Source organism: Pezoporus occidentalis, unplaced genomic scaffold (assembly GCF_034315485.1).
Source record: "Pezoporus occidentalis ecotype Australia unplaced genomic scaffold, CSIRO_AGI_Poc_V1 ctg79, whole genome shotgun sequence".
In the NCBI taxonomy this organism is placed as follows: domain Eukaryota; kingdom Metazoa; phylum Chordata; class Aves; order Psittaciformes; family Psittacidae; genus Pezoporus; species Pezoporus occidentalis.
The window spans coordinates 1,020,737-1,045,144 of NW_026916147.1; the positions used below are offsets into that span (position 1 = coordinate 1,020,737).

Here is a 24,408-nt window from a genome sequence, read left to right on the forward strand (position 1 = left end):
TGCAGGAGAACAGATACACTGGAATGAGCAAAACACATTATTGTTCTGAATTCTTGTTTCTTTTAAATTTTATGTATGAAAAGTTTAAGAAAGAGTTAGAAAATGCAGTTCACCAAAAGTTGTATGAATTTGTGAGTCTTGTGAGAGCTGTCTGAGTACATATAGACAGCTTGAAAGTTAAGTCTTGTGATTTTTTTTTTTTTTTCCTTCTCTGTTTATACTGTGTTTTCTCCCACCTTCGGACATTCTCTTCTCCTTTTCCTAAAAGGTTTTGCTGAGGCTCCCCTTAATGTTATTACTCACTCAGTGTGGAAGAATGCAGTTTCATTATAAGAAAGCGTGATTACTAACCCAAATATAATTTTCCTGATCAAGCTAAGACAATTAATTAGGAGTTTGGTCATCTTGCATATTGGAAAACAACAGGTTCATTCTCAAAAGAATATTTTACTTCATGTTCATTAAGGTTGTCCAGGAAATAGTGTAGTTGTATTTGGTGCTTTATGTATCTTTTAAAATCTAATCATTAAAATATGAGTTTATTTTTATCACTGATGTTCAAGGCTAGCTTGCCTATTAAGTAGTATTATGCTATGTTGAAAATGTTTCCTTTTTCAATTAGATATTCTGCTAATGCTTTTGGAGCAACTGGTGTAAAGGTTTTGTGGGAGAACAGGCCTCCTCAGGAATTTCTTATCAGTAATCCCCTGCTGTAAATATGGATTCTGTTTGTGATAATTTGACATGCACAGCCTTTGAAAGTCTGTAGTCTGGAGCCATCCCTGCTCTTTGGAATGACAACATTTGCAGTAGTCCATCATGCTAAGAGTAATCCAACTTAGAAATTATTTACACAGTGGTTTCAGTGTAAATTAGGTTCAGCATTACCATGAAGATTTTTTGAGTTCTATGCCATAAATATCTCTTAAGCTTCTGTGTCTACCTTTTGTTGAAAAACTAGCATATTATCCTTTGACCTAGCTATGTGAGAAAGCTCACCAATGACTCAGTCTTTTCTACTTAAAATAAATCTTTCAATCCTAATGTAATTCAGATAAATAGTTGAATTTATTCTACACTATGCCCCACTTTGATGCTTAAGTGCTTATATAGTTATATCAATTGTTTTCTTATCATTTAGTGGTATATGGTTACTGTAGTGCACATCTATAACCGCTGGAAGAACAGTGAACTTCGATGTTATGTGAATGGGGAGCTGGCATCTTACGGAGAAATAACATGGTTTGTCAACACCAGTGATGTAAGTGATCCCTGTATACTAATCTCTGTAGTTGATCATCTTGATGTATTAAATAAATATCCTTTGCCATTTTTTTAATTAACCTCCCCCATTTTATGCATTTAAAAAAAAAGTTGATATTAAATTAGCAGTTGTTTGGTAGAGGCACAGATTCTGCTTTTATACATCTCAGCTTAGAATTTTTCTGCTGAGATCTTCAAATGCTTGTTTTGTGTAAAAATAATATTCCCTGAAAATATGCATAGTCTTTGCATAATTTGCTTGTGTAGCATAGATTAAACCCTGTTACTTGGTTCTGTTTCATTTTCAGACATTTGACAAATGTTTCCTGGGTTCTTCAGAAACAGCAGATGCCAATCGAGTGTTTTGTGGGCAAATGACATCTGTTTACCTTTTTAGTGAGGCTCTCAATGCTGCTCAGATCTTTGCCATCTATCAGCTTGGTCTGGGATATAAGGTATATTAGAATTTACTGTAAAGTTTCCAAAGTTTAGTTCTGATAAGACTCTTTATGCTGGGTTTTAAGAATGTTGCAGCACCTCTGTGTCCTTCTAAAAGTGTTCTTACTGCATAATCTTTTTCTTAAACTCTTCCATGTTTCTTCTATAAGCCTATGTATCACCTCACAGGCTACAAGTAAGCATTAATTCAGTTATTTAATTTCTTGTTAAAATATTGTGTTCCTGTTACTTCTCAAAATTTTCGTGTTGGTTGTTGTGAGAGGGAGAATCGCTTTTTCATTAAGGCTGAAAACTGAAAATCGAGTATGATGTATTTGTTTTAGAAATGTAGCTTTATATATGATTGTGCTAGACAGGGTTTTTTTTAATGTGTGACATTAGTGCTGAGGATTAGTTTTGTTGCAGTGATTTATTGTTTGTTTTGTCATAGCCTGAAGGGTGCTAATTGAAGACTATTATTTGCTAGCAGCTGTACAAACATACGCTAAAAAGATGGTTCCTATTCTGTCTGCTCCTCAATTATTAGTTCCTTCTGAGTGAACATTGCTGACTGTCATTCTGTTTCTTAGTTAATGTGTTCCTTTTACATTACCCACCATTTTGACAATGTTGCTCTTCAGGGGTCAAAAAGAAAAATTCTGCAGTTTTATTTCTGTAGGATTGACTTTGAGTCAATGTTCTTAAGAGGCACTTCTCAAAATATTGCTAGATTGAAGAGGCAATGTTTTAGTCATTTTTTGGCAATAGTTGTGTTCTGAACTGTACTCTCAATGTATATATGTATAATCCGTTTTTTTTCTTTTTTCCTTCCTCAACCCTGCTCCCCAATCCAGGGAACATTCAAATTCAAGGCAGAAAGTGATCTCTTCCTTGCTGAACATCACAAATTGTTGCTGTATGATGGCAAACTATCCAGTGCTATTGCTTTTATGTACAATCCAAGGGCTACAGATGCACAACTATGTCTAGAGTCATCCCCTAAGGATAACCCGTCTATTTTTGTTCATTCACCACATGCCCTCATGCTGCAGGTATGTTAACATTTTCATAGATTTGGAGGATACAAATGATTTCTGTTTGAAATCCTAAAAATCAAGTTTGATAAGGACTTGGAAAAGATAGAGAGCTGCTGATAGCTTGAGGGTTTTTTTGGGTTGTCCCTGGTGCTACCTCCCCTGTTTCTTGAATTAATATGGACACACAAGAATCCTAAGAAAAAAGTTGATTTTATCAAAGCTATAACCTAAAAAAAAAGTAATTATTGCAAAGACTGTGTTAACTTGAAGAAAAAAATCCTTCATTTCTAACATATGTTCACGCCTCTAGTGATACTACCTATCTCCATCCTTTGCTCTCTTGATGTGCTACCCTTTCCTTTGATCCCTTTAATCTTTTTTTTTCCCCAGAAGTTTTTCATGTGTTCTGTTTTACAGTTTCAATATTATTAAAGACTTGTTTTAGAAATTGCAAGCCACTTCCTGTATATTCATCTGAATGTCTGCACTGTAGACTGTATCTAAAGCAGTAGGTCAGCTGGCCTGGGCGTTTAATGTGGCTGTGGCAGCCAGTTTACTACTTGCTGTTTCTTTGTATTTGTTAATAATATAAGACTTGTACTGAAGACATTTCAAAGTGTTTCTAGTGAACTTTTTAGCAGTTTCTGAAGGAGATTTCAGTATTTCTTATTTCTTCTTTGTCAGGATGTGAAAGCGGTCTTAACGCATTCCATCCAAAGTGCCCTGCACTCCATTGGAGGAGTGCAGGTACTTTTCCCTCTCTTTGCACAGTTAGACTATAGGCAATACTCATCGGACCACATTGACACAACTATTTGGTGAGTTCATGTACTTATTGTGTTCTGTTCTTTGTTTAAGAAAATTACCTCTTGCTTTATTAAGTGGTGTAGTAGTTTTAATTGTCTTGTGCAACAATGAATTATGTCTAACAACAAGAAGGTAGCCTTGTTACAGGCAGGACTTCAAAGTATTGTGCTTATTTTTACCAAATTTTTAATGAAAGTTCACACAAAATAAATATGTATGCAATTTTCTACTTCACAATATTTTTTGTGTAACAGAATTACAGACAGTTCTCTTGAGCTCACTTCTGTCTTGGAGAAAATGTACTGGGGAAGCCTTCAGACTTTTTTGGAAGATAACTGTTACTCAATGTTGCTGCCAGGCTTCTCCTCTGATTTCAGCTCCATTTCAGCTCAGTCCAACTTTGGAACATCCATACACAGAAACTGATGGAGCTCCTAAGTTAAAGAGTAGTATTAATAGCAAAGTGTTTACTTTTTAGAATTCTGGTGTAGTTTGCTCTGTTTCATTGCAGAACAATTTCATGACTGTTTAAAGATGATCTACATCCATATTGCTGCTATGAAGGGGTGGTCACAATGTTCCTTCAGCCCATTTGTGCATTCCTGGGCCTCTCCTGAACTGGCTCAGACTTGGGCATTTATGTGATGAATCAGAGATTGGATTCAGCTGCAGACTGAATCAGAGGGGTTTTCAGCTGGTTAAGGTCTTGATTCATAGCCACTGGGGGGTGGGGTAGGGCACCAACATTTCTTCTGGCAGCAGCACAGAGTTGAATTAGCTTGAATCAATACTAAAGCTGTGTTTAGAAAAATATTTCCAAAGCTGCTTGTCTGAAAGCAGTGGGAAGCGGAATGGCATTTGTTACTGATCTTGCCAAAGTTTGCAAATGAAATACAAAGCAGAGAGGACACACTTAACTGTTGCCTTTCTGCAAGAATGTATTTTTAGAAGAATTTTGCTATTGCATGGTTGTATCAGAATCCAGAATTCTGTTAGAAGTGCATTAATTAAAAGCAAGAAGTTGGAGCTTTCAACATGTAGTCTTGCTTTTTGTTTAAAAATTCTCATCTGTGCATTTATATAACACATTAAATGTATCCCTGGACTGTGTGATGAAAGTGTTAATTTGGAAATATTTTCTGTCTCATTGTAAGTCTTTAAAACATTTTTCTTTACTAAAACGTTATGTTTTTCAGTTCTACTTTATTGGCTTTCATCATGGAGTTGTTGAAGAACTCAATTGCTATGCAAGAACAGATGCTTTCCTGTAAGGGCTTCCTTGTGATAGGTTATAGCTTAGAAAAGGTAGAGAAATTTTTTCTTCATGTCTTACATTGTTTTGAATATTTTTGAGAGAAGTATTTTTCCTAGACTGTTGCAGAGCTCTTCCTTAAGCACGTCTTCTTTTACAGTCTTCCAAAGCCCATGTTACCCGAGCTGTACTAGATCTTTGCCTTGCCTTTTCAAAATACCTGAGCAACTTGCACAATGGGGTGCCCTTGCTGAAGCAGCTGTGTGATCATATTCTCCTTAATCCTGCCATATGGATTCATATTCCAGCACAGGTAAATTTGCTTATCCTTATATATAAAATATCTTGGGATGTAGCTATTTGGGAGTGTTGAGAATAAGCTTGGACTCTCCAAGCATTATAGGTCCTGGCTCTTCAGCAGGTACCATATAGGAACTGTTTTCAGGCTCTGCTTTTCGGCATGTACCTGTCCAGTTTTGCAGACTCCGAAGGTTTTAGGACTTTGGAAACCTGCAATATTCTCCAGAGCAGAGTTGGGAGTGACTTCTGGAGTCCTTGACCCAGTCAGTGTTGTAAACTGAAAAGGAATTTTGGATGGGTTAGTTAGCAAAAAAACCATCAGTTTTTAAGATAAATTATCCTGGGTTTCAGATTTGAAGTCTTCATTTAAATTGATGTGTGCGCTGCAGAGTATTTTTGCTTTGGTGAATCTGTGTTCTCTGAGAGTGAACAGTTTTGATGGAAACTTACCAGTTGCTTCAACTTGAAGCCTTTTTGCCAGATTTTTCTGATCCCATTCCATAAGGGTTTGTTTAGCATTTCCAAAACTGAGACAGCAGTAACTGCTACTGTTGAAGTCGTTGTAAAACATTTGTTTGCTACAGCTAAATTAAATTTTAAGTATTATTCAAGTCATTATTTCTCAGAAGAAAATTGAAATATATGTAAATAATCAAGCCTGTAATGAATACTTGAGCCTATAATAAATATGCACCTTTCTATAATACTTCCTGTGTGAGCCTATTCTTAACAGGGAGGTTGGACTAGATGATCTCCAGAGGTGCCTTCCAATCTCAGCCATTTGCAATTGTGTGAATACCATGCTTTCTTGCTCCTATGAGCATGGACCAGCTTAAAAAACCAACAGCACTGTAGAAAGAAAATTAAAATTTTTATCAGTTTGCAAAGGTTGTAAGAGCTTTGTGATTGAGCTATGTAGAGAAAATGTATTTCTTTAAGAAATTTTAATAGATGAAATTTAAGAATGCAGTTGTCTGATATAGTGCATTTTTGCTGTAATGATTTTCGATATCCTGATTGGGTGTTGCAGGTTCAGCTGATCCTGTACACTTACCTGTCTACTGAGTTCATTGGCACTGTTAACATATATGGTGCAGTCCGGCGAGTTGGGACAGTTCTTCTGGTCATGCATACCCTAAAGTATTATTACTGGGTAGTGAATCCCCAGGATCGGAGTGGTATAACTCCCAAAGGCATAGGTGTGTATTCATTTCTAATCTCACAAGTGGATGTTTGTTTTAAAGAAAATGTTGTATATAGTATATAGAACAGAACCCTAATTGTTCCAGAAAGAATTTTATTTTAATGGGGTGGGTTTATTGTAACAGTTCAAGCAGCGTGCTTTTGTTCACAGGGTTTGGGGTTTTTTTTGAAAGCTTCTTTTCCCAGTCTAATGGAAACTTTCTTCAGAAGTCATATCCCCTGTCATCAAAGACCTATGTGTATTAATGCTAGATAGAACTGGTTACAGAACTGGCAGGGTTTGGGAAGTGTAGAGTTGTGCCTGAGAATGTGGTCTCTTTACAGAGCTTGTTCAAGTACTTGACAGTCTTTAATTGGTTTTAATATCTATTGATGATAGCAGGATAGCTGAAAACAAGCATACTGAGTTTATATGACAGGTGTAGGGATCTGAACTTGTTGGAAAACTGCTTAATAAGTGTGCTTAATCCAGACATCAAGCTCATGGTGAAAGAAGTAATGAGAAAATTAGAACAGGTGTTTAGTACTTGTCATTAACACAGAACATAGGACAAGAGTACTGATTCTAAGAAAGAAGCAAAGGGAGTAGCTGCTTGACTAAGAATTCCAGTAGTCTAAAAGAAACTAGAAGTGAAATGTGTTCCAGCAGAACATAAACACATGTGGATGGAACTGGCACAGATAAGGGAATTAATGCTGTTTGGAAGCATGACTTTACGACTCTTCTAATTATAGTTTTGTGTTTTATGGGTTTGGGCAGACAGTCTTGGCAAAGGGAGAATAACTTAGATCTCTACTCATTCCGGCAATGAAGAAGGGCTCTGAAATTTCAGAGAAAGCAGCAGGTGATGAAAGAGAGCTAGATGCACTGGGAGTGAGAACTCCTTAGGTTTGTCTGACTTCCTGCTGTCAACTTCCCAAAATGACCAACCCTTCCTGTTTGAGGGTTGCAAAGGTTGTTCTGTTGTATTTTGCATTCTGTAAGGAGCAGCACATGTGTGTTTTCTCCTTTCTTTTTAGTGAAGACATGGATTTACTTCAGTTTCTGAACTGATTTATTGAGCCTGAGGCAAGAGTATGTGTAGGGTATTTCACTAATACAGTTTAACGGCTTATTTTGACTAGGCTCGTCTGTATCGAAAATAACAATTCTTAAACCAAATATGCCTGTGGGCCTATACTGTGTAAAAGCAGACTGTATGATCACTTACTGTTGCTATTTGCTTTGCTTTTCAATGATGATTAAGACCATAAGAGCTATGAACTTAAGAGTAAACATAAAAACTGTCCCCAGAAATGTATTTGCAACAGTTCATTTGCTTTCTATAGGAAAGCTTTTACTTGGCTTTGACATTTCATTGCACCTGTTTTGTTAACCTTGCCTCTCTAGGGAATTAGTCAGTGTTTCAGCGTTTAAAATGTTCCTGTGAAAGTCTGTTTCACACAGGAACGGCAGAAGCAAGTCCTTTTGACTTTGAGTTAACAAATGAAGTCATGGCATTGTAAGATAGATTGCTGTTGTGTATGTAGCCAGTGTGTAATAATGGCTTGTAGTTCTTCCATTGAGCTTTAGCAGAACTTTAAAAACAATTGTAAACTGCAAAAATTTGAAATCTGGAAATTCTGACATAAAGTTCTCATATCAGTTTTATTCCTTGCATGAAGTTGATTCATAGGCACTGCAAGGAAGTGTTAATGAATTTAGAGGGGTTTAGAAAACTGTTTAAGAAAAGCTTTAGTAGAACCTCACTGGTTGGTCATTTTGCTAATAAACAGTGAAATGCACTACTGTTGTAGTGGGGAAGGATTTACTTAGAATTGTGCCCTCTTCGTCCAGAAATGCATTTTACTTTTCTTTTTGTGAAAATGCATACTAGTCAAATAAGAACTGTTTATTTCTATTTCATTTATCTACTTTCCTTCTTTTGTAGATGGGCCACGGCCTACTCAAAAAGAGGTTTTATCTCTGCGAGCATTCTTGTTGATGTTCATTAAACAGCTGGTGATGAAGGTAGGATAACTTTAAATCTTGATAAAATATCTAAGTTTCCTTTCATAAAGAAATGTTTTTAAATATAGCCTTTTTTCTAAGAAAACTGAATTTTGTAAGCAAATAAATAGAAATACCATGTAAAGTTCATCTTTTTGTTGTGGCTCTTGCCACAGACAGCAGTGCTAAATATGCGTTTTTCCTCCTTTTAAGCTGTTTTTATTTAAAGTGAAGCAGTTAAATCATTAACTTAGAAATGTTTACTACTGGGAAAGTAAGTATTTTATTTCATTGTTTTTTTTTTGGTGGGTTTTTTGTTTGTTTGTTTGGTGTTTTTTTTTTTTTTTTATGGACAAGAACAATACCACCTGCATCAAAAATGCTTAGATTTAAGAGCAAACTTTGACATTAAATGCTGCGGGCAAGGGGGACAGAGGAGGATAAGAAAGACACTATCAATAAGTTTCACAACTGTTAGAACTGCTGAATCTCAATATTCCTCTACTACTTACAGACTCTTCTTAACCCTTTCCTGTTGTAAGCTTTGACCTCCTTTCATCTCTTGTTTTTGTAGGCTGTCTTCTCCGTGTTTGAATTTGGCTCCCTTTTCCCCTCTTCCCTGTGTTGCCTAAGGGACTAGTGTGTTATCTGTGCTCCTACCCTTAGCCCCAGCAGTTACTGTGAAGTAGTAACTACCAGAAAAGTTCTGCTCTTGACTCTTGTACTCTTACTTCAATTGCAGAACATCCAATTTAAAAAATTGGGGACAATTTAGCCATCAAACTCCAAAAGACTTTCATTAAGTGTCAGCTTAATTTTTTTTTTTTTTATTGTCAAAGATTTTCAACTTGGATGGTTTTGGATAGTGTTTCACAAGGACAGTAAAAAGCCCATAATGAAATGTTGATTATTCTGCAAATTTTCTACTTGTACAGTAGTGCAAAATATTTTTTGGAAATGAGAGATTTAAAAAAAAATAAATAAAAGCCCTAGAAATGAAGAAGGCTGCTTTTCCCTACTCTCATCCTCTTAGAAACTGTTTTTATTATATTTTCATCAAAAAGACCTCAAGGCATGTTCCTGACAGAGATGCCATAAATGATTTAAATTTCTGCAAAGTTGATAGCTACTGAAGATAGGATTCTGTAGTGGAAAATAAGAAGCAAACTCAGCTGTAGGCATGCCTACCTAACAAGCTTATAATTAAACACCCAGATCTGCTTTTGAATCCTCCTTGCCACCTTAATGTGATTCTTGTATTAATAGGAAGCTCTCATTGAAATTGTCTTTATCAATTCATGTGTTACTCTAACAATTTCATGTACTATATTACTATCTAGCTTATTTTTATGCCTATATTGGAGTTGTTGTAAAGCACTTTTATAATTTTCAGCAGATATATTTTGGGTAGGGAAAAAGCTGCCTTCTAACTATGAAGCTATTATGGTACCAAGTGAAAACAAATTTGTCTTGTCGGCTCTGTATATAACCATTGCTTGTAATAATGCTCTTTTGGAAGCAGTTCTTTTGTGCGTGAAGGATGATTGTTAGTAACCTGATTTTTTTTTTTTTTTTTTTTTAAAGGACTATGGAATAAAAGAGGATGAATTGCAGGCAATCCTCAATTATCTGCTCACTATACATGAGGTAATTTTTAATTTAGGGTGTGTGTGGGAGGAGAGGTGTACTGCTACTACTGTTTGTGACCACCAAATAGTGAAATATTTTCAAATATTACCTTCTTTATGCCACAAGATGGCTCTGCAGAGGAAGTAGCAAAGATTGTCCAACTCTAGTGTAGTGTGCTGAATTGCCAGTATTTCTGCAGTGATTTAAGCACTATGTTCAATGTTAGATTGAAGTTCATTAAGCCAGTAAGTCAAAATGCTTTCTTATGTTGTTCTGCAAACTGTTTTACCAAGCAGAAAAACAGATGGTGAGACTGACTTAAAAAAAAAAAAAGACCAAACCTTGTTTTAAGCTGCCTAAGTAATATTTTTTGTTTTGTTTTTCTCTCCTTTTTATTTTGCTTCTTAAATAAAACAATAAAATTGAAAACATGCATTAAAAAATAAAGATATATGTTAATGGCATCTAAGAGAATTATGTAAACTTAATTGGGAGAAAACATTGGTTACCACTGATACATCTGCATCTTCATATTTTAGCACCAGGAAAAGGCACTTTGTGCCAGATGCAACATCAAAGACAAAGGAAATGGGGACATAAATCTAACTGATCACATCTCTGTAAGGGTGCTTGAAATGGGCAAAATAAGGAATTAATTGAACTTCATTTCAAGCAGTATGGATTTTTTTTCTTCTTTTGTTTACCACCTATAGTTTCCTTTTATTCTCTGTGCTGGTTACTGCTACTTGGTAGTACCATGGACAAGTAATTTAAATCATTCTATTTCATATGATGATGTAAAAAATAAGAATCTTGGTAACATTTATGAGTAAACCAAAATAGCATAAGCTTTTTGTAGCTTTGAGATGAGGAGGTGATATTTTAACAACCCTAGGAGTTTGCATCGTCAAGTCTAAAAGATCCATGAAGTCTGAGTCCCATAGGTTTGTAAATTCTGAAAAACATAAACAAATAAGAGTAAAACTCAGCCTTCTCATAGAGCTCATTTGTCAGTGGTTGCACCTATAATGTAAGCTAATAATATCAGTTGAATACAGTTGTTCAGGGGGCGTAAAACTGTTTTTTTAATAGAGAAAGAATCAGAATACTTTTGTTCAAATTGTTAGAAATAGTAGTGTATTTTGGTTTGTCTATTTTATTTTTTTTTTCTTTAAATAAGCTTTCATTTCAATGCCACAAAGAACGGGAAAAGACAGTTGCATTCCTACTCCATAGGTGATTTTTAGTTATAATTAACTTGGGACAAATTAATAAATGGTAGCTTAGAGTGCTTTAGACAAACAATATGGAAGGCTTTACTGTGCAGCTTGAATTACCCATTTTAAATGTTGTCTGTGGCAGGTGATGGTATTTTTTTTTCTTGGGTGGACATTTATTAGAAGAGATTTTGCATTAAACACCACCTTGTGCCCCTGAAAGCATACAGCCGTTCTTGTGCTGCTCCTGTGTAGTAAAAGAACAGGAAACATACATGCAAACAGATGAGTATGTGTGTGGAATGAAGTAACATAGTCCAGTAGTCCATTCGCTTACAAAGGCTTGCATCACAAACACAAATATATCACTCTAAAAACAGTTTTGGGATTTTTTGGTAACATTTTCTCCTGCACTTGCCTTTCATTTCTATGCATCTTTTGATTCTGGACTGGTTGATTTGGGCCTTAGTTTACTGTTACTCTCCAGATGATTTTGAAATGTTTTCTAGGGGTTCTTTTAGCCAAAGAAATGTTCTAGCGATACGCATTTTTAATTCAGATTTGTAACTTTCATTTAACAGGATGACAATCTAATGGATGTCTTGCAATTGCTTGTTGCTCTGATGTCAGAGCATCCCAGTTCTATGATTCCTGCTTTTGATCAGAGGAATGGATTACAGTAAGTTTGAATTTTGTAAGTTGGCAAAAGGAGACAGTATTTTGACTGTTTTGCTGCTTTCTTGAATTCCCATGAAATCTAAAACGTCCTTGTCAGTGTATGTGTTGCAGTCTTAGACTGCTCATCTTGGAGATTTTTTGGCCTGGAGATTTTTGTGTCCAGGTGTTCTTTTGACAAGAGGTGATGTTGGATTTATTATCAGTGAGGTGTTTTTTTTTTAATGTTTTCAAGCTGTCAGTCACACTTAAGTAGGTAGTGATCAATTTGGGTTAGTCTGTGCATTGATGTTAAGTCTTCGTCTACTAGTGCTTAGTCCTTAGCCTCCCATTCTTGCATATGTTTTAGAACTGAAAATGGGCTGACAAAAATTGGTTCAGATTTCTTCTGATCTTCTTTATTTTCCCCTTCTCCCCTCCTTCTTTTTTACATGTAGAGCATTACTGGTATTTTGCAGAAGAAATCTTTTGTTTAAATTCAACACTTTCTGGTATGGTTTGTTCACAGTCTCTTTTTGCTAACAAACAGCGAAGTATGGTTTAACACCACTGTGAGAGAAAAGTAGGCAAAGTTGCAGGTTCTAGTAACAGTAAAAGCACAAGAGAAGATCTGCTGGAAAAAGACTTAGTTACGACTGATTTTGTGTTGTGGCTTGCAGAGGGTGGTCACATCATGGGACTTTTTTAGTCTAAAATGAACATGCCTGGACGTAGTGGGGGAGGAATTGGAATAGGCAGACAAATGTAAGAACTATTCCTAGATGGGTATGTGGAATAGTAATTCTCTTGCTGTGTAAAGGCAGAGTCTCAATTCATACATTTTGTTGCACCTATTGGTTAACCCCTATTTATACATATATTTTTTTCAGTTGCCCTTTCTCAAGAGACAACATTCAGGCCTGTTCATAATTGTTTTCCCCCATTTTAGTGTTAGGCTGGCTTTTTTTACCTATTTTCTTCAGCTTTGACTTCATTTGTATGGTAATGTATTATGCTATGGGAAACTAATAAAACCTCTAAATAATACAGTATTTGAATGTCATGTTGAATCTCCAATGGAATATGTTTGTTTTTATTTAACAACTGGCAGTAGACACTTTCTTTTTTATTAACTGTTATATGGGCAAGTCAGTATGAATAGTGAGTCCAGAGTGAGAAATCGCTTTGTTTTCCTGCCTTGTTACATTTTTTTGCTCTTGTATTGTCTTGTAGTCTCTTAACAGGTTGTTTGTAATCATATTGATACATCTACTTTTTGCAATTAAAACACCATATTCTTGAAATTTAAAAATAATTTTACAAAGCTTTGTAAATATTTGGAGGTTTTTAATAATTTAAATTTAAGAAGTAACAAATCTATTAAAGAAATAATAAGGGTAAGGAAATATTTTTTTTTTCCCTGTACAGTTAGGTAACCTTCATACTGTTCTGTTAAGACAAGCAGTAAAATGGATTATATTGCTTGAATTAACATTGTAAAATGGGCTTGCTCATTTGTTTGATTCTTTAGTTGCTGTGGCTGTAACTTTCTCCAAGATAAGTTACTTGTTACAGATAACTGTGTTTTAATCACTTCTAGGTTTTCACTTAAATTGTAGTATAGAACTGTTTTGTTTCTGTTTTTTTTCTTAGTTTAGGTAGGTAATATTTTTAGGTATTTGAAAGTGAAGGAAAGTATAACGAGTGATGAATACTCAGTTATGTATAGATAAGGACTAAAAAAAAAGTCAGTCCTTCGAACTCTTTACAGTTGGCTGATCTAAGATGCGCTATTGTAACATGGGATATTTTTTAAAGATTCAAGAATAACTGAAATTAGATTTTTACTTCTTTTTTTTTTTAACCCTAATAAAGTGATATAAATTTCTTAAAAATTTTTCTCAGCAGTTGTTCACAGTAAAGGCTGAGCATTGTGCCTTCTGTGAAGTTCCAGCTTCATTTCATGGAGCATTAGGAAATTAATTTTTTTTTTTTCCAGAGCTTAGTAGCCTACATTAGGTATAAGCTAAATTATATTTCACAAATTCAAAGGTCTGTCCAATACCATGAACCACAGCCCAACTAAAATCAGATAGTGACATAGTCATAAGCACTTTAATGTCTAAAAAGTAAGCAATGAGTGAAGTTAGATGCAATTGATAAATACATTTTGATGTCTTACTTTTTATGGGAGATTAGCAAGGATCAAAATCTTCCATTTGTTATTCTTCCCACTGACAGGAGGCCAATGTTAGAATTTTTCACGGTATAAATAAGCTATATTTAATGAAAGAATAAATGCAAATAAACTTTTGAGGAGCTAAGATTAAATACTAGTGTGATTTCTTTTTACTCTGGGGAGTGGCAGGCATGGATACATGTGATGAGATCTGTGCAGAGTTACAGATTGAATTGGTAATGTAAAATACATTTAAGGTTATTGGACACTTCCCACTGTAAGACTGTACTTTCAATTATTTATTAATTTACTAGACTTTTATCAGTTACACTGACACTTTCCCTGCTGTGTTTTTTACACCCATTTTCTTTCTTGGTAAAACTTCAGTAAGAATCTTTCAGCTAGTCAAGCCTAGTACTTTGCTACAGACATGCCCATTGCTCTCTTCAGCTTTGTTTTAAACCTTCTCCATGGAGAATCATAACAGGATGTAGAGCACAATTAGATGGAGGTGAAGAGCAAAAACCATTGGAGGTGAAATGAGAAGAATGCCTTCTGACTTTGTGTCTTCCTCTCTCCCTTCTGAGGGTGCAACAGTGTGCACAGATGTCAAATATTAGTGCTGGTAATAAATCCCACTCCATACATGGCAATTCCTATCCAGCCACATTTATACCAAAACAACACTTAGTTTTCTGGATAAAGTACCAGATTAAGACAGTTCCCAATATAGGGATTGTAGCAGCCTTTCATAGCATGTTTTACGTATTGATATTTGGGAGGAATTTAAATTTTATTAAAAATCTCTATATGTAATTATAAAATGAGAAATCACAAACTATTGTGATGTTAACAGTAATGACATGCTGTTTTTTGTAGTGTTAGTAATTCTTTTAAAGCAGGATCATATACAAATTTATTTGCAGTTAACTTAGTTAATTTGTCTTTCCAAAAATTGCTGTGTATTTCAATTGTTTTAGAAAGCCTTGTGTTCTCTCCATTTAGGGTTGTCTACAAGCTTTTAGCATCACAAAGTGAAGGCATCAGGGTGCAAGCTCTAAAAGTGATGGGATATTTCCTAAAGCATCTGGCTCCAAAGTAAGTACTGGTTTAGGTCTTGAAACTCCACCACCCCACCCCCCAGTGAAGGAAAAAAGGTAGGTTGTGACACATATGACATATATTGTTTTGTGTATATGTTGTTTATATATGTATTATTATGTATGTATTATGTATGTTATTTGTTTATGTATATGTTATTTGGTTATTTTAGTTATACATGCATGTTTGTATGTAAAGTAAAAAAAGCCATATTGGAGGTTAATCACTAAATATGCTTCATTGAATTGAAGCTACTATTCTTCAAGTACTCTTCAATTTGTTTGTCATTACTACATTTCTGATGTGGTGGAATTACTTGTTATTGGCAACTGGTTTCCAGGCATTATCACTTCCTAACCAAGGTCATTTAATAGTTTTTTGTGGTATGGCTGTCTGTTTTTTCAAATGGTCTTTTTCCATAATTCTGCTGAAATTGGTAGCAGGAATTAGACTAGTAAGATTTGGACCCTGTGTTACTTACTGAGAACTAGATTTAGTATGTCTCTAGCTGCCTACAATAGTAGATAATTACTGAGATCGCTGTCCATGGTTATATTTTTGAATGAAATGAGGACAAAGATGCCCTTTCCATAGTAGTTATCAAGAAATTCCTAAGGGTGTATTTCAGCTTTTAGGGCTCAGGGTGGGTGGGCCGCGTTTATGGATGAAAGCTAGCTGTTTCCTGTCTGACTTCAGGGGGATGACTTGTTCTTTCAGAATTTTGAATCCATGCCCTTTTTCTTAACCAAAAGGGAAAGACTTGGAGAGTAAAAAAGAAAAAAAGGTTTTTGTCATTTCATATTTCTTGAGGCAAACTTTTTAAACTTTTTTTCCCCTAAAGCAAGTTGAACACGTAAGTTTATTTTATCTTTCTGTGCTATTTTAGGAGAAAAGCTGAAGTCATGCTTGGACATGGATTGTTCTCTTTGTTGGCTGAAAGGCTGATGCTTCAGACAAGTTTAATCACCATGACCACATACAATGTCCTATTTGAGGTAGTAATATACTGTAGTTAGGATCCAATCTTCCTAATTACTTGTAAGACATTGTTAGAAAATTGCTTACATATTTGTGCTGATATGTTCCAGATGACATTAAACCTTAGTGTCATGCTGCTGAGCGCTGCTTTTTTCTTTTTTCCAAAGCTGACTACTTGAGATCCAACCCTCCCTTAACTTGGTTATGCTCATTATAAACAATTTGAGTTAATGAGTAACCTGAGTGTCTCAAGCAGACACTCATATATATGTAGAATTTTATTATAGCAATGATCTTGCCTTATGATGATTGTTCTGGTTAGATTGAGGTTTCTTTTCCAGTGTATTTAAAATAACAGCGTGTGCTTTAAGAGGAAAAAAAAATGTAGTTCAGAATAAAATTTTAGGGACAGAATGAAATAAATTTTCCAGAAAGACAGCAAATGAGTTTTTTGGAATAATTTTTAGAACTATGGTGAAATAAAAATGGTGCTGTATGAAGGATGTTATCCAACTATTTTTCAGTAAGCTGTCTTTATGAGCATTGATATGACATCTTCTTCTTTCTTGCTAGATTCTGACTGAACAGATTTGCACTCAAGTGATACATAAACAACATCCTGACCCAGATTCAACAGTGAAGATACAAAATCCTCGTAAGAATAATACATGTTTCCAAATGCTGCCATAAAAAAAGTCTGCTCTAAAAAGAACATGAGAAAGCTTATTAATTTCATCCATCGGTCTTAATTCTCATCTTAGTTTTACGTTGTCTTTCATGTTAAAAGAAAGATAATGTGCATTTAGTTGGAGTTATTTAGGAAGTATGTGTCCATAGCCTTTTGAAAGAAGTTTTATGTGTCTAAATGTGTATGTAGTTTATAACTCACCCTTTTTGGCTGTGCAGTCATGTTATGAAATGTTTTTTCAAGACTTGCATGCACAGGATACTTTGATTTAATACATGTTAAGGTTCCAGCAAAATTCTGATTGCATTATTTAATGATGTCAGACTAAAATTACCTGAAATATGGAAACAACCCTCATCATAAATTACATTCAGTATGACAACACTAGATGGAAAGTAGTAAAAATGTATCTGCTCACTGTTTTGGTTAGCTTACTTTATGGGAAATATCTTGATATGAAACTTTAGATGTCTTTTGAACTAAGCGAAAATACTGATCTCCTCACCTGAATTATAGGTATCATTAATGTGTTCTGTATATAATACAATGGACTTATGATAGCTTTGGGAGTTAATTTTTTCTGAGAAATAATAGATTTTTCACTTTCATGGCTGCTTTAGTAGGTCATAGTTGTGAGTTTGCTTCATGTGGAAAGTTGGGGAAGAGAAAGGAAAGCAAAGCAGATACAGAGGAAAGAAATCTGGTTGCAGTATGCCATTTGCGTTGTGGTAAATCTGTCCAAAGCAAGAGATGCAGGGACATTTCTGTGTCTTTCTTTTAATATTTTTGAAGTTGGCAGTCACTGCTGTGGTTAATACAGATTATTTGTAGTGTGAGGTATGAGTATGGAATTATCTAGGTCTAGCAGGCAGAGTTACTTCTAAAGTAATTTTTTTAAGATCAGTGCTGATATTATCAGATAAGGAATTTCTCTTTTTAAAGAAATTGTCCAAGGTGAACTAAAAGTGTCGTAGCAACTGTGTTCAAATTGCAGCATCATTTATTTACAAAATTTGCTTTAAAAGAAAGTAATTAGAACAGTGTCTGCCTCAGTGCTTCAGAAAGTAGAATATACCCATAATTTTGATTGTCTCCTAAAGCAGAGGAAGCATCATGCTCATAAGAGATGAAATTTTGTATCAGGAGGGTTTTGTCCCCTTTCTCAGAGTTTTAGAAATTGTTAGGTATAATGGAAGTTGTTTAAATTCTTTGAAAATTCTGTATTACAAAGGTAGAGCAAAATCTACATATTTTTCTCATAGATTGCTTTTATAACGAATGCATTCTATTATGTGAATTTCCTTAGAAAAAGGTTCTGACAGATTGATAGCTTCTCATTTGTCATGTGGTAACATTTGTGTTGCTTAAACATGATAGTTAAAAAAAAAATCAGAATAATTTAACTTAGCTTCCATTTTCTTCAGCTGCACAGGCCTTCGAATCTCCCTAATGGTGACCAGGTTTGAAATGTCTAGGAAGAAGGGATTTTAGTTAAACCTTTTACTCAAATAGAGATGTGCTTTTTCTCAGCATAAAACTTTTTTATGTAACATCACTTTTCTTGTACAAAAAATATTGGAAGGTGTGCCATTTTTTTTGCTGTGCTTAATAATAATTTGTTGCATATGAACTGTTTTTACAGAGATTTTGAAGGTTATTGCAATCCTGCTACGTAATTCTCCACAATGTCCAGAAACTCTGGAGGTTCGGCGAGCATTTCTGTCAGATATGATTAAACTTTTTAATAACAGCAGAGAAAATAGGAGGTAAGACAACTTGCTGTATACACATGTAAGTAAGCAACAGGGTCTCCTATTAAATTAGACTCATTAAGCAGATACAGCTTTACAGCTGTTCAGCAAATTCTATATTATAGTCTTCAATATGTAAAATCAGATAAGTTTCCACATAGCAGTTGTTTTAAACATGCTGAATTCTTGACTTAGCAGAAGTATATTTCTAAGGGAGATTTTGAAATTTGATTAAACAGCATGTGTGCGTTTCGCAGGAGTTTGTTGCAGTGCTCTGTCTGGCAGGAGTGGATGCTTTCCCTTTGCTGTTTTAATCCAAAGACTTCTGAGGAACAGAAGATAACTGAGATGGTGTACACCATATTTCGAATTCTGCTCTACCATGCAATCAAGTATGAGTGGGGTGGCTGGCGTGTTTGGGTGGATACGCTGTCAATCACACATTCAAAGGTGAGTGTTTGAAATAGTTGTGAAATTCTGATTTCGATTTAGAGCCTTGAAGTGCTGTAACATACGCTAAGATAGTCTTGAAGTGATGGGTGGTACTTAAATAAAAGCTCAGTGTTTATGTTTGTTATTGGCCTTAACTTTCAAATATTTGACAGTTAAATGTTAATTTTATTGTTTGAACACGAATATTTTTTGTTGTTGCTTGGGGTTGAAAACATGTAAGTTAGAAGGGAGCTTTTTTCCTTACACTTGAAGTACAAGTTTTCTACAGCTGATGTATTTTAACAATTGGCTTTAAACTAGTAGACCCCAATGGCAAGGGGTTCTAGGGAACTAGGTGATCTTTAAGGTTCCTTTCAACCCAAACCATCCAATGATTCTACGATAAATTGTGATAGTGTTAGTTTATGCTGGAAATGGCCCATATTTTCAAAAACGAGATAATGAAATTTCAGCGTTTCTGCAAAATTTTAGTGCTGGTTTTGCTTTTTAATAAGGGCATGAACACAAGGTGGCGCACCACATCTATTCATAAACAAAAAATACCTTTTTAGTAACATCAAAAGGCTGTAAAATGAACCAGTAAAAGCAAAGAAATCAAAGTTAAGACAGCTGCTTCAGCTGTTAAGCTGTCATGGAATACAGGGTGAGAACACAAATCCTTTGCAGTATGAATGAGACTATTACCCTTTGCTATTCTTCAATCGGATTTTTTTGTTGTTCCAACCAGAATTATATCATAAAAATTATTAGTGGATCTTTGAACAAGGCTCAGTAGTATAAAGGATAACTGCCCTGCCTTATTCTAAACAAAAGAGTGAGATCAGCCTGGGCCTCATAATAATTATTCTGGTTTATCAGAAATATGTATGTGAGATGAATTAAATTAAAATTATACATTTATAAATGTGTGAAACTTAATGGTGTGAAAAGGCCATCTGTGAACACTAAAGATCACTGTATGATTCTAAGGAATTGTTAGCATTTCTCAAGTCTTTGATTTTGTGCGAGTTTGTTTTTCTCAAGAAAAAGTCAGTCTCTGCAGACAGCAAGCATACTGTTATTTTTGCAGGTCTATTTACTGCATTCATAGCGCAATGGTGGATTACTGGGCTATGGGGAGACAAATGTAGAAACCTGTGTAGTAAAAGTGTGTGAAATAATATCATTAGTCACTTACCTAAGTGGAATCCAGGTGCAAAGAGCCCAGGGCCAAATTTTAACCCTTACAGAGATCATGTTGTAGTCATTGAAGTAGCCTTAATCTTCTTTTGTGTCTTCAAAAAACCTGTTTGCTCTCTTTCTCCCAGGTTGTAGAAGGTGTGGGTGGGTAGACTGTACAATAGCAAGCTACAGCCAGAGTAAAGATCCCTAATGTGCTTTTATAGATACTGGCATAATTTAAAGCATTTGTGTGATTGCTGGGGAACTGTCCCTGGGGAAAGCTGGAGAGGTGAGTGAAGGAAGGCCACCTTTCTGTCTCTGTTATACAGAGCTCTGGTGTATTGAATTCAAAAGTTATCTAGCGCATGAACTTATAAGCTGTAGTTCTATTCTTAGACTCTTTTTGTAAGATAATGTAATGTCAGAAATACCATTTAAACAGCTTCTGTGTCAAAATGACTAACCAACGGTCTGGAGTTTACAGACAAAAAAAAAAAATTATTGTGATGCCACAGCCAGATGTTAAGGAAAAAGCCACAGTTTTAGAATATACTAAAAAAATTGAGGTACAGATAATGTTCCTCACCCTCCTTCCTGCACCTCCCCCCCCCCCCCCCCCAAAGGCTGTATGTTTTTGTGCAATACCATAGTGAATGAGAAAATGACATGCTTCACTCTTTGTATTTCTCAATTTTGGTTCCTGGAATGCTGACATAGTGAAGAATCCTTGGTTGTAGAAGTAACTTCGTGTATCAGTTTTCCCAAGTCTAGCTTGTTGGCTTTCTAGTCAATATGTAAGGACTGTGCTTCCAACCTACTTCAGAGGAAGCTGAACAATGGCAAAGTTTAAAGTGTGTGTGTGTCAACGTGGGCAGAGCTAGTGGCAGAGTGGTGGTGTAATTTTGAAGGAATCATAAAGGCGTTAGGTTTATTTGGACATTGTTGCTAATATTCTCCAGTTTCAGAAGCCTAGACAGAAATGATTAAACAAAAGCACCCAGAAACTAGCTTAGCAATAGTGATTCGAATGATGATGCAATAAGGAAGGATTTTAAAATGGGATTTTTTACCTTCATTATACATTTGTCATTTGAACTTTTTATAAATAATATATGCAATTTATGCAGCTAGCAATATAAAGCTACATAATATTTCATAACTTTTAATTACAGAAGCATAATTAGGAGAAATCACAGAAAAATCCATGTGATAAAACCTTACAAATCACTTGAAGATGTCCACATAAACTGATATTAATATATAATAATAATTATTTGTTATTTCCTCTAATTTTACTTGTTTTGAATATTCTTGTGTCCTTTTATACCGAGATTCATATATCTTCACACGTAACATAGTGTAGACATAATTCAGTGGGCAAATTGTTTGATGCTAAGTGCATCTCAGCTAATTTTGATTTCCAGCATGCTTTCAAAGTGTAGTGAGAATTACGGGAACAAAAATATTTCCTTAATATTGCTAAGAGAATAACCAATTTGTGTTTTTATTATTTCATCTCTAATTGTATTGGGTTACTGCTTATTTTTCCTTTTTACAACCTTTGCACTATTCTTGCCACTAATTTATAACACCATTCTGTGATAAAGAACTAGTACATAAAGGACTAGTGTTACAGAATTGGATAGGTTTTGCAGAGCTACACATCAAGATACATGCAGCTGCTATAAAAAGCCGAAGAAACTCAATTGCAATTTTATTGTCCAGTTTGATAGATTTCCTGCCACCTTTGTAGCAGGGAAGCTGTTTGTCACTGTAACCCTCTCCTCCAACAGCTGCACAACGTTTTATAAGCAGCAGTGGTTTTCTAGCATAATTCCACTACATTGGTTTTCTTGCACTCAGAATTTAGAAGGCGTGTGTAACCTTTTTAAAGCCAAATTTCTCAGTGTTACTTATGTATTTTTCTCATGGCCATGTTTGATATTTTTGATGTTTTCCAAGTAGTAACACACTGTATACAGTGGTGTTTAATCTGTGCCTTCTAGTTCAATAAAAATCAAAGAATCACAGAATCATAGAATGGTTAGGGTTGGAAAGGACCTAAAGATTGTCTAGTTCCAACCCCTCTGCCATGTTAATGAAAAAGTCAAATCACAACTCCAGTTTGTTCTAACCATCCAGTGCTGAATTTATGAAAACATCTAAGAACTTCTGCTTTTTAAATATTGTAACTGTGCTAGCTAGGTCTTAGATTTTACCTGTCTAGCCATGTTACGTTGTGAAGCAGACCAATGATTTGGGGATTAATAGTAGGAAACAAGTAAAGAACGGTAGACGACTTGCCTTTTTGACCTTTCAGCTTCCCAAAGTTTTAAAAGAATACAATGATTTACAGAGCATAATGCACTCCTAAATTATCTGAATGTTTTAAAGTGCTAGTAAGAACTAGCATTTACTTTTTTCAGGCCTTAAATATATTTTGCTACTTAAAATTTGCTTCATGTTACCATGTCATTTGGTTAAAGAGAAGATATTTGGGTAAATTCTGATTTATTTATTATTTTTTAGTATCTGAAATTTTCAGTGAGTAAGACTCAAAAATCTTAATATGTATAGGCTGAAGTTTTATTTCTGTATAAGTTGAAAAAAATTTGTTCAATGATCTGAATGAGAAGAAGTAAAATCTTAAAATGTTAGTACTGTGATTTTTAGCATACAATGTATTTTGAAATAATTGTTAGTTTTCAGTCTAAAGTACAGTCGTAACAGACATTGGTAAGTATTAAGTTCTTTGGTGCCCCCGCTCGTTTCATACAGGAGGGGAAGAAAAAGGTGTGTACAGGGTGTACGTGTGCTGTGTTTGCCTGATTTTCATCACTGTCAGATGAGGGAAAACTGGTAAAAGCAGCAAAGAGTAGGTGCTGGAGGATTTAATATATGATGGCAATTTAAAAACTAATTTGCAGAGAAGAGACCATGGCTCAATAGTTTCAGAAAGTAACAGGCCATCAGGATCTCTTGAGTCCAAATCCCATTGGCATTCATGAGTTATTGAGGACAGTTTTGTGTACATTTTTTCTCCCTATCTTGAAGGAGGTAAGGTCTTCCACAGTGTTATGTGCAGGCATTTTTTTTTTAGCTCTAGTGAATTTTGAAGACTTCAGAAGTTCTTCAGTCCTCTGTAAAGTGTATCTGCATTGCCCTGAGGGGGGAAGCAGAGATAGCTAGCCAAGAAGGTCATTGTGCTAGTGCAGGTTTTTGGTTTCCAGTTGTGTGATGCCCAGTATGTTAATGCAGCAAAGCTGGGGGAGATGCAAGTTAAGTAGCACAGTTAAAATGCTTAAATACGGGCTTCATTCCTATGGTACAAATAGTTATTTATAAAAAAAATCCAACAACAAATGCTTATTCTAGATGGAATCGTCAAGTGTTCAAGGCCGGGTTCCCCCAGGGCTTTGAGCAGCAGAGGGGTTGGAACTAGATGATCTTTAAGGTCCTTCAAACCCAAACTATTCTATGAAATTATTCTCAGGGGGTCATTTGATTTATAGAGAGCAAAAGGAATTTGGAGGCTAGAATGTGCAGCCTCCTTTAGAGCTATGTACCATCTAGGATGTGTGGTTATGATGCCATCCTTCAAGTTTGCTAAGTGTTTCCTTGTAGCAGCTTGTTTTGTAGTGTATGTGTGGAGCACTACTCCATCTCATTATTCACTCAGTTTGAGTGGAATGTCATGAGTAAACCTGCAGGATGCTAAAATTTGACCAAGTCAAACAAAGAAAAGTCTGAAATAGGGGATAGGAATACAGTGAGCAAGGTAAACTGAGAATTTATAAAGCAGGGAAGAACAGGATCAGCTAGATAGAGGAAGCAGTACAGAAACCTGGAATGGAGAGTGTAATAGTGATTTACTGCTGGTTGAGAATTTTCAGAGGTCTCAGAAAGAAAAAATGGGGAACCATTTGCAGTGGGAAGAGCTGATGCATTAAAGGAAAACAGTTATGAGATCTTTCCTAAGCAAAGATAACCTTAGAAGAGAATGGATTCTCATCTGTATAACTTGATATAAAAATCATTGGCAGGTGGGATCTGTGTCTGCAATGTCAAGAATTGTTAGTGGCCTCATTTGCTGTTGCTGCAGTGTTTGAGGCAAACCTCTGTACTTGCTACTGCTTGTGTTGAGGTTGTGGCTGCGTTGTGTCTGTGGGGACTGAATATGGCCTCTGAGCCCTGAGTTAAAATGATGGATGTGGAGTCTTTGCTACAGGGCTGCTGACAGCACATGGAGACATTGGAAAAGGATGGCTGAAGAGAGAAGTGCACAAGACCTATAACTGGGTATTATG

General features: G+C 35.3%; 1 protein-coding gene across 3 annotated transcripts in view; it reads left to right on the plus strand.

Annotated features, from left to right (window-relative positions):
* Window positions 1–24,408, plus strand: part of LRBA (LPS responsive beige-like anchor protein) — a 401,187-nt gene that overhangs the window by 47,363 nt on the left and 329,416 nt on the right. For all 3 annotated transcript variants that reach the window (XM_062602815.1, XM_062602814.1, XM_062602816.1), the window contains exons 8-22: window positions 1,142–1,261; window positions 1,572–1,718; window positions 2,556–2,753; window positions 3,423–3,556; window positions 4,742–4,850; window positions 4,958–5,110; window positions 6,128–6,296; window positions 8,232–8,311; window positions 9,875–9,937; window positions 11,718–11,815; window positions 14,975–15,067; window positions 15,957–16,065; window positions 16,622–16,703; window positions 18,379–18,502; window positions 18,745–18,937. In XM_062602815.1, the coding sequence (XP_062458799.1) occupies window positions 1,142–1,261; window positions 1,572–1,718; window positions 2,556–2,753; window positions 3,423–3,556; window positions 4,742–4,850; window positions 4,958–5,110; window positions 6,128–6,296; window positions 8,232–8,311; window positions 9,875–9,937; window positions 11,718–11,815; window positions 14,975–15,067; window positions 15,957–16,065; window positions 16,622–16,703; window positions 18,379–18,502; window positions 18,745–18,937 (1,872 nt within the window). The remainder of the gene's footprint in view (window positions 1–1,141; window positions 1,262–1,571; window positions 1,719–2,555; window positions 2,754–3,422; window positions 3,557–4,741; window positions 4,851–4,957; window positions 5,111–6,127; window positions 6,297–8,231; window positions 8,312–9,874; window positions 9,938–11,717; window positions 11,816–14,974; window positions 15,068–15,956; window positions 16,066–16,621; window positions 16,704–18,378; window positions 18,503–18,744; window positions 18,938–24,408) is intronic.